Source organism: Pygoscelis adeliae, unplaced genomic scaffold, assembly GCF_000699105.1.
Source record: "Pygoscelis adeliae isolate BGI_AS28 unplaced genomic scaffold, ASM69910v1 Scaffold386, whole genome shotgun sequence".
NCBI classification, from domain to species: Eukaryota; Metazoa; Chordata; class Aves; order Sphenisciformes; family Spheniscidae; genus Pygoscelis; species Pygoscelis adeliae.
This window is the reverse complement of record NW_008824940.1, coordinates 55446-66010: the sequence shown is the minus strand read 5'-3', so window position 1 is coordinate 66010 and position 10565 is coordinate 55446. Positions and strand designations below refer to the sequence as shown.

Here is a 10565-nt window from a genome sequence, read left to right as displayed (position 1 = left end):
GCCTTTTTTTCTTTCTTTGCAAGTTAGGGCTTAAATGAAAGACAAGCAAATCAATGAAGAAAATTTCCAACAATTCCATCTTGACTCTGATCTGGCCCTTTTTTTACTATTTTTATTTTGGTATAATATACATCATTCTAATATGGAAGAAAACCATTTCTTTTGGAGAAAAAAAAAATCAGTTGTGATACTGTCCCATATGTGCATTATAGTGCAGAAAGACTAATATGCAATTGGTTTCCCTAGATTTTTGGGAACAGAACTCATGATGACTCTATGGAGTTCATCCATTTGGAGAAAGCCAGCATAAAATCCCGTTTTATTTCTGAATGAAGTGGTTTAGCTTTTAGAAGAATATACTGGACATAAGAGTTGTGCTGGCTTTTCACACAGGCATTAATTTTATCCTGGTGTCGTCCCAATCAGAAAACAGAAGCTACTCCTGCTGATGTTATCGAGAACCTGGCTTGCTGAATTTAGTAGGTCTGGGACTGTAATCCTGTTTGCCAAGCTTCTCTAAACAAGTTTTCCTTTCCGAAGTTTCCAGTGAGTTACTGTAGATCGTCCAAGTTATATTCTAATAACGTCCCTTCAGCACATATACATGGTTTCACTAAGCATTCCTGTCCTCTGAGACAGGACTGTCTCTATTGAATTTACAATCCAGGGTTTTAAATGAATCTTTTAGTTTTATGTCAAAACCATCAAGAGCATTTTATAGGGAAAAATGAATCCTAGGAGTAAAACAAAACGCATTATTTATCACAAGGGATGCCAACATTTTCACCAAATGATTACATCTGTTTCAGAAAGGAAAAGTAGATGGAACAGTAATTGATGTCTGCCTCTGGTGGTTTAAAAACATCCTAAAACTAGTCACACTAGTCATTAAAGAACTGACAGCATTAAGAAAATCAATATCAAACCATTGAACAACATCTAAGAGAAATCTTTCCACACTTTCGGTAGATATGAACAAAGCAAAATAAGAAAGCCAATAGTCTTTGTTTTCATCTGCTTGAATGTTTGGCTGTTTTCAGCAGAATGTGTTAATGAACATTGGAAAGGTGCACATTAACATATTTGATAGAAGGTAAAATGCAATGAGGGGATTTAATCAAAGCAATGAAGGAGTCTAATTAATGCAATCAGCATTAGGTCGTGCAAATATTTTCATTGAATGCCATCTTGTAAAGCCAGTGACGTGCAGGATTTTTGCTACTTAACACTATGCTGATGCCTCTACATGCTAGGATGAACAGACATAGCTGGGTAAAAAAGGCTACGTTCATAGCTATCTTCTCAGAATCCTTTAAACATAGGAAAACAAATTAAGTTTTAAAAAAAAACTGAAAATTAAATCTGTTGATAATTATGTTACGTGAAGATATGTTTTCTCCTGTCATTTTTAACTTGATTTTAGTTTTCTTTTAAGGTGTTTTAAAAATATTACAGATACGTACTCTAAAGCATTTATGTATCTGTTTATTTTATAGCTCTGTATGCTATAGCTTATAATTTATAGAAGAGTCTTTCCCACACTATTTAAGAAAGCAACCTGCCTAGTAATAACTTGCCCTTTATCTCTAGAAAACATCAAATAACAGGGTGTTTTTTTAAATAAAAATATTTAGGAGCAGAAGATTTGCATTCCTACATTCCTTAGGCACCACTTTCTAAAATGATGGCATGAATTACAATTGAATTTAAATGAAGTATTTGAATATTAAATAAAATAAGTTGAGCTAAATATCTGCTCTTCCATCATAATGCAAATATCGCAAGGCAGTATCTATCCCATTTTATAAAAAAACGGTTCTTTGGTATACCTTAAGTCCTTTTGTGGGTAGCAAGTTCATTTTTAGCTACCAAGAACTCAGTCCTACAGGATGCTAAGCACCTTTATTGCTGCTGGCTTCAGCAAATACAGAAAGGCCTGGACACTCTGCAGGAATCCCCGGAAAACAGAGTTGTGAAACTACATTGCAATTGCTTCAAAAGTGTCCATAGCTGTCCATAGTGTCCTATGGCAACGAAATTAACTCTTGCAAAATTTCAATGAAGGTGAGAGCACCCGCTTTTAGTTTATTCTGTGGCAGCGGTGACTTGAAGAGCTCAAAGTCAAGCTGGGATTTGTCACTAGATCCTTTCTAGAATGGGTTTAACGTGCTTCTTGCATATAAGCACCTGATAATTATTATGGGTTTATCACATTGTTATAAGAAAGCCATCAAAAATATCTCTCTGGACTAACCCCACTAGTCAGGTGTATGTATGCTTGAATAAATAACTTCTCTTTTTCGTTAATGGTTTGAAAAAGAAGATTAAAAAACTCAGCATCTTTTCAAATGGACTCAGAAAACTTTTTTTTCATTTTTCCTAGCAAGTATTGAAAAGAAAAGAAAATTCAATTCTAGACTAAAAAAGAAAAAAGTTGGACGAAAATTGTCATTTCCATTTTTTTAGCTTGACTTCGTTAATCCTAAATTTTGGCAATTTTTAAAAGAAATATCTCATCTTTAAATGAAAAATTGAGCTATTTATTTTTATATATATCAGAATTAAAACTCTGACATTTTCATTTTGGCCTTGTTTTTTTGACTGATAGCGTTCTTTGAATTCAGTCAAAATATACATTTCAATCAGCTGGGATCCCATCATTTCTTAGTACCAATTTAACCCTCAAAATAACCAAGTCTCCTTATAGCTATATGTTTTAGTCATTTGACTCAAGTTATGCATTCACTTCAGTTACTGATGTGGCTGCAATTCACAGAGATTTAGCTAAGTTAAGCAAGACTGTTCTGGTAGCTCTGTCAGCGCAGTCTGCAGCAGCAGATAACTCGGCATGTGGTGTAAGACCCACTCAAAATGTGGAGTACTTGGCAGGGAGCCCCACAGCTGAGCTCCAGCCGTTACTCTGCCTCTTCAGTGCTAATAAAAACTGAGAAAGCTGGTTTGCACACACCTATATTTGCTGCCATCACAGTCACTGCAGACTGTGGTGCAGTCACTGCATATGTACGTTTAGACCTGGTAGTTGAGTTTAATAATGTATATATCTCTTTATATAGTTATTTTATTTTTATTTTATTTTAATTAAGCTGGTAGGTTTTTAGTAGCTTAATAACTTAGTAAACGTCCCCACATCCTGAGCACCTCTATTCTACATCACATCCCACTGCTTCACAAGATGGCTTCAATGACCAGTCCCACTCACCATTGTAGTTTCTGCTATTGAACCAAAGCTGTTGATAAATATGTTGCAGGTAACATTTACAGGAGGACCTGCAAGTTGAACAATAAATAGAAAAATTGACAGGTTGTGTTCATGACATATATTAAGTATTGTCGTTCTCTTGCCAAGGGCATCATAGCACTTACCATTGTGGTTTCTGTGACTGATCCAAAACTGTTGATAAAAATATTGCAAGTAACGTTTACTGGAGGACCTGTGGAATGCAATAAAAATGTTGCAATATACATTGAAACAAAAGTACAGATCCCTCAGCCTCCGTACAATCTGATACAGATGTGGCTGAAAACAAGTAGAAAGTGAGTTTTCCCAAACAGATCATGTAAATATCGATCAAAAGAAAAACATTATCCACACTAATTTAATTAACCTAGTTTCATTGGAAGTTGTTACAGAAATACACAGAACTACATCCTTGCATTAAGGATTTATGAGAAGGGTTGGATGAGGGCATGGGTATAACAGCTTTTTCTTTATCCGCAGTACCAACGCAGAATATGTTTTAGCATTGCAACCACTCCTCTCTCCCTTCCATCTCAGACTTAAAATTAAAAGATTATCTCTCCTATCACACCTATTCCGCTATGTATGCAAAGGCTTGCCACTGAAATTCCCAGTAAGCAAGGGTCACTTTTCACATTGACTCCAGTCCACTGAAAATGGACTTATACAAGCAGCTCTTTGTGCACCTGATCTGGAGATGTCTGCCTTGCCATAAACAAATATTTTAGCAATATCTTTTCTGGCTTGACACAGCTTTCACTAAACAGCTATTCGTAATCTCTTCCCTCCCACCTCCTTTCCTGTTATTCAGCAGCCACTGACGTGTAGCCGAATGAATGGGGACTTAATATTTAATTAGTTGTCTATTAGCCTCCTAGTTTTTTCAGGTGTGACGAAATAAACAGGGGTTCTCAACTGAATCAAAAAGGATTAATGCTAAATGCCTGAATTTCAGTGACACAAAAGTTGATATAAGCACTGAGTATCAAGTACTTTCTTCTCTCTTTTCTCATTATTATTTTCAATCACAAAATTTTCCTTATATTACAAAAGATCATGTCAGTGCACAGAATATGAATACCTACATTTGGTTTCATATTTAGATCTGAGATTGCTTTACAAAAGATGGAAACATTATTACTTTATTTTCTGAAAAATGCAAAGATAAAGTAACGTGAAACGCCCAGTGAAACCCAGTACAGTATCAGCTTCCTGAGTGCTAGACCACCCACCTCCGAGGAAACAAACATTTTGGTTTTGGGAAGAAAAACCACAACAGTAATGTGTTTTGAGGCTCTTAAATTCCAGTGAAGTGTGTTGTTCAACCCAGTTTTTGTAACAACTCTTTTTAAAAAAACACTTCCTTTTTATGTTTTAAATATGTTTTCACTTTCAACGCCAAGCTAAAACAAGTCAAATAGTCTGCTATTCTCCCTCCATGGTATCATTTTTTTCCTTTTTACTTGATATTTCTACTAGCTGGGCAGCTTGACCAACATATTTCTCTACATCTAAACAAACAGAATCACTGAATCATTGAAGTTGGAAGGAACCTCTGGAGATCACCCAGTCCCCCTCGTCCATCTAGTTCTAGAGCAGGGTCAGCTAGAGCAAGTTGCTCAGGACCATGCCCCATCAGGTTTTGTATATCTCCAGGGATGGAGACTCCACAGCTTCTCTGGGCAACCTGTGCCAGTGCTCAGTCACCCTCACAGTAAAAGGTTTATCTTATGTTTAAGTGGAACTTCCTGTGTTTCAGTTTGTGCCCATTGCCTCTTGTCCTGTAACTGGGCACCACTGAGAAGAATCTGGCTCCATCTTCTTTACTTACCCCCATAAGTTTTTTATGCACATGGATAAGATCCCCCTTGTCCAGGCTGAGCGGCCTCAGCAATCTCAGCCTCTTCTTGTATGACAGATCCTCCAGTAATTTAATCACCTTTGTGACCCTTTGCTGGGTCCATACCAGTAAGTCCATGTCTCTCTCGTACTGGGGAGACCAGAGCTGGACCCAGCACTCCAGATGTGTCTCACCAGTTCTGAGCAGAGTGAAGGATCCCCTCCCTCAGCCTGCTGGCAATGCTCTGTCTAATGCGGCCCAGGAGGCTATTGGCCTTCTTTGCCACAAGGGCACATTGCTAGCTCATGTTCAACTTGGTGTCCACCAGGACCACCGTGGCCTTTACTGCAAAGCTACATTCCAGCTGGTCATCTCCCAGATTGTTCCTCCCCAGGTGCAGGACTGCATGTCCCCTTGCTGAACATCGTGAGGCTCCTGTTGGCCCATTTCTGCAGCCTATCCAGGTCCCTCTGAATGGCAACAAATCCCTCTGGGGCATCAACCATTCCTCCCAGTCTTGTATCTCCTGCAAACTTGTTGAGGATGCACTCTGTCCCATCATCCAGGTAATTAATGAAGATGTTAAACAGTATTGGCCCATTATTGACCCCTGCAGTACACCAGTAGTGACTGGCCTCCAGCTGGACTTCATATTGCTGATCGCAAACCTTGCAGCATGGCAATTCAGCCAGGTTTCCATGCACCTCACTGTCCATTTAGCTAGCCTGTTCCAATAATTTGTCTATGAGGATGTTGTGAGAGACAGTGCTAAAAGCCTTGCTAAAGTTGAGCTAAACAATATCCACTGCTCTCCCCTCATCCATGAAGCCAGTCAAGTCATTGTAGAAGGCTATTAGCATGGTCAGGAATGATTTCCCCTTCATAAATCCATGCTGACTACCCCCAGCCATCTTCCTGTCCTTCATATCTGGAAATGGCTTCAAGGAGGCTTTGATCCAGGCTTTGAGGTAAGGCTGGCCAGCCTGTAGTTCCTGGATCCTCCTCCTTGTCCTTCTTGAAGATAGGAATGACATTTTTTTTCCCGTGATGAGGAACCTCCTCCAGTTGCCATGACCTTTCGAAGATAATTAAGAATGGCCTCACAGTGCCATCAGCCAGCTCCCTCGGTACTTGTGGGTGCTACTTATGTGGTCCCATGGACTTGTCTGTGTCCAGTTAGTCTAAATGCTCTGTAGCCTGATTCTTCTCCACTGAGTTTTCCTTGATCTGAACTTTGCCACAGGTCTCAGGGGCATGGGATTCCTGAAGACCAGTCTTATCAGCAAAGACTGAGGTGAAGGAGGCATTGGGTGCCTTGGCATTTTCCCATGCTCTTTGCCAACTTTTCTTCAATCTCATGGTGTTGTCTTGCAAAAGCTGCCATATGTGAGCACCACAGCTTTCAGTTCCTGAGTGCCAGCAGAACCTAGTAAACATGCTTACCTATTTTAGGAAATACACTACCACACCACAGGCTGCAATTCAGATGTGCACTAAGTAGGTACATGCTAGAGCACTGTATCTTACAACAAAGCAAACATCTCCCTCCATTTCTCTACTCAATAGTATAACATCTTTTACTTGCCTTCTGCGGGTAGACATGGAATAGTATAAGATCTCAGTAAACATAAGTACTGCCAGCAAAATCTGTCACGTTCTCTTCATCCTCAGTTTTCTGGAAAGAGCTTTATGGTGAGATATCACCAATTCAATTTTTTTCTGATAATTTAGATTTGTTTATAAACATCAAAAGTGTAATGCAAGATTTGCAACCAAATCAGAATGGAAGATAATTAACAGAGGATCTTAAAAACTAACATTTGATCATATAACTTACAGATTCTAAGCTAAAAGTCCAACTTTCTCTCAAAGTCAATCTGTAAGTGATGGGGTTTCTAAATGTGCATAGGAAACACAAGCCAAATGAAGTAGATAAGAAAAAGGTAACTAGCTGAGCACTGAAGTTTGCAATGCTTTTATTCTTTTTTTATTGATCTTATTTTTCTATTGTTGATATTATTCCAGTGGGGAGGGGGTGTATAGGTGTTGTACATCTTAAGGAAGAAGTGCACTTTAAAGAGAGCACACAACGTCACTTTTTCCAATGAAGCATTTCACACACTCCATCCTATAAGATTTTTCTAATCTAATAGTTCATTTAAACTGAAAGCAGTAAACTTCTATGAAGTATAGCCAAAGTTTGAGAACATAATCTAAAACTCTTCAAAGGCAATGGAAACATTTAATTTGACTTTACTACCTAAAATCTAAAAAGAGTTGACATTACCTGTAAAAAATTAAGCAAAGTATACTTTATAATGAAATCCTCTTTTCCCCTTAGTTTTCTTTTTGTCACCTCCAATGCAACAAGGTAACAGTCCAGGTGCTTTTCAGGCAAATTCAAGATAATCAAAGTGATTTTTGAGTCATAAGGAAAATGTCTGTCCTCTGAAAGGACTCAGGAAAAAAAAAAAGAAAAACCCAAACCTAAAACAGGTAGCTAATGCTCAAATCCACCAGAAAGTAGATGTCTTGTATTCTGACAAACAGCTAAGATACCGCTTCTGTTCCCTGCAGCTCCTTCCCCCCTGCTTCCCAGGGGGCACTGCTGCTACTGCCAGCTGATGGGATTCTCCAATACACTGTCTTTTTGAAAAGCCCTGACATTATAATGTCTCATACACCTCCCGTGACTTCAGGGCACTTAGCACTTACAGAAAGTCCTAAGAACTCATCTGCTCACCTTACCCACGAGAAACCCTAAAGATACTGGATATTCCCCTGAATCTGCTGTGGCATATTGCCTCCTAGCTCCTGTACCAAAGCTGGCTGTGATTTTGCCACCGTCTGGCTAGACAGTGAATACTTTCCTTGTCAGCTCCCAGAGGGGGTGAATTCATCCCAACGCATGGGGAAGTCCCCATGTTGAGTGGCGAGTGCTGAAAGACGTACGCTGAGCTCCGTTCAGCTGCTAACTGCAGCTTTTGCTTAATATTCTTCAGTATTGATAACACACGGCCCCAAAGCTTCCTTCATTTGGTAGGTTCTTTAGAAGACTTACTTGCAGTCTTGCCCTGGAGATCATCCTAACTGCAACTAATCATACCTGTATTCTCATGTCCATCCCAACTCTGCCTTTTTGGTGTACAGTTTCCAGGCTGCATCTGGCAGCCTTTTTTCCTTCAGCCATATAGCTAAAATGTCCTTAGTGGGAATATTATAATCATACAAGAGATTTAAAATGATACCTGTGCACTTGCCAATTTTCTTTGATATGTGTATTTATTAAGGGATTTTGTAAGGCAAACTAAAATACAGTACAAATGCACACAGAGAACTGTGGGAAAAGCAGAGAGATGTGGAAGCAAAAATGAGAGATAATGAGACAGAACTACCTCATGGAATGACAGTGAAAATATTGGCAAGATATTTACAGATCTGTGAAGAATCTCGTGTCTTTCTCTATATGTAATATTTTTTGGTCCACCTTCTGACTTTGGCCCATGTGCCAGTGGAAGGAGTCTTTTCTCACCATGTCAGAAGATTTATTTTGTCCCATATACAGAGGAGAAAGGTGAACGGAACTGTCCCTCTCCCCTTACCACAGAGAGCAGGATAAGCATCAGGACTGTTTGAAAAGACTAAAATCAATTCCACTAGAGTGTAGGGATAGGGCAGAGATCCAGGAACAGGACCGAGGGGCAAAGTGAGGAGGCAGTGATCTCACCAGGGCCTAGGCGTCCCCTCATCTGTGGAGCAGGGATTTCATGCTTGAGCTTAAACGAGGGAGGGGGTCAAAATGTGGGTGAGGGCAGGACAAAGACCCACATGATGACCTGAGCACTGGTAATACAGATCCTAGGACAGGGGAGGGTAGCAGAGCTTGCTGGAGTTGGTTTTTTAATTGCCAGTTCTGGAGGCAGCTGGGGTTTTAGCAACCATTTTTTCTCACCCAAACTGAACAGCCTCCAATGTCCAGCACAGTCCGCATGAGACCTAAAACAGAGCTAACCTCCATGGAAGGCTCTGCTTTTGCAGCTGCAGTACTACAGTACCTGATTTACCACTTCACGAGCTTGCCAATGCATCTCTTCATGGCTCTGCAGGCACATCCCTGTAAATCAGACAGCAAGGCTGAACTACTGCTGTGACACCTCAGCTGGCCATGGTCATTAGGCAGGAGCAAGTTGTTTATCCTCCTAGCTTCCTCCCTGCTCAGAGTGAGGCAGGCAGGGTAAGGACAGGAGAAGTGCTATCAAAGGCAGCTCAGCTTGTCCTGTGGCCAGGGACCATGGATATTGGGCCAGGGAGAGAAAGGCAGCTTTGATGCACTAGACAAGTTCCTCTGAGCCACGGGGATCCTGCAGCTACTCCAGAAGCAGTGCAGCTTGCACACTTGTTTTCAAGGATCTGTATAATGCATAGTCTAACCCCTGATGAGAAAATTCACGATTTAAAGGGTTTGCTTAACATTCTAGTAAGAAAGCAGGAGGTAAACCACAGGTAGTCTTATTTCAAGTGCCTAGGTAAGCCTTCTCTCTTTTCCTACCATTCTGCCTTTGGGCAAAACCAATGTTTTCCTCCATTTAAACATCATCACCTCATTACAGTGTTAACAGCAAGGCAAATGTATCAATCACAGGAGGCAAAATGAATGGCACCGGGACAACATAGTTATGCTAAGGCTTACAAATCAAGGTGACATTTCTTGTTGGGGAGTGATGCCTTTCATTTATGAGCTTGTCTTTCTGTGGGATTTCTGTGGAGTCCATCACCCTGACTCCCTAAGTATAATCGTGCCCAGTAAACAGATAATTCCTTCTTCTTTAGAAGTATTCACCACAATCCAATGTACCACAGAAATTACTATGCTTATGTCACTTTTATTATTCATTAATGACAATTCTACCTACTAAACAAACAAACAAACAAATTTCCAAATGCCAAAAAAAAAATTCCACAAGGGCAGAGATCTCAGGAACCTCTGAAAAACAGTAATTGTATGGTACTTTGCACTGATGCAATTTGCTGGAAAAATCAAATAAAGACAAAATTATTGTTCTGCTTCATCAAGCTAAAACCAACATCCTCTGAAAGTTCATCTGTCATATATAATAACTTAGCTTGCTGAGAATGCCATATCTCCTGGTGGGAATGTGGCAACAGTTTTGGGTGCTTACTGTTGCATCTGAGACTCAGAATCATATTCTGTGATATCAATATACATTTATGATCAACAGAATAAGGCTAAAAGCCACAAAGGCACTTACAGAGCCAGAGCAAAACCTGCAGATAGGTGTCTAAATCCTTTTTAAGACTCTCATTCCCACTGATGATATCACTGAGTCCAAATACTACCAAGTATCTGAGGGATATATGTGAGCAATGCCACTTATGGCAATGGTGTTTACAGGCTGAAGGAGACACAACATGCCCTACCCAAAGCAGGTGAGAGAGAGACACAAC

General features: G+C 39.9%; 1 protein-coding gene across 2 annotated transcripts in view; it reads right to left on the bottom strand.

Annotated features, from left to right (window-relative positions):
- GLRA2 (glycine receptor, alpha 2) overlaps nucleotides 1-10565 on the bottom strand; it is a 129524-nt gene that overhangs the window by 103735 nt on the left and 15224 nt on the right. The window contains exon 3 of one of the 2 annotated variants that reach the window (XM_009325458.1): nucleotides 3385-3452. In XM_009325458.1, coding sequence (XP_009323733.1) covers nucleotides 3385-3452 — 68 coding nt within the window. Of the gene's footprint in view, nucleotides 1-3220; nucleotides 3289-3384; nucleotides 3453-10565 lie in introns of both variants that reach the window. The other variant, XM_009325459.1, reaches the window with a different exon arrangement.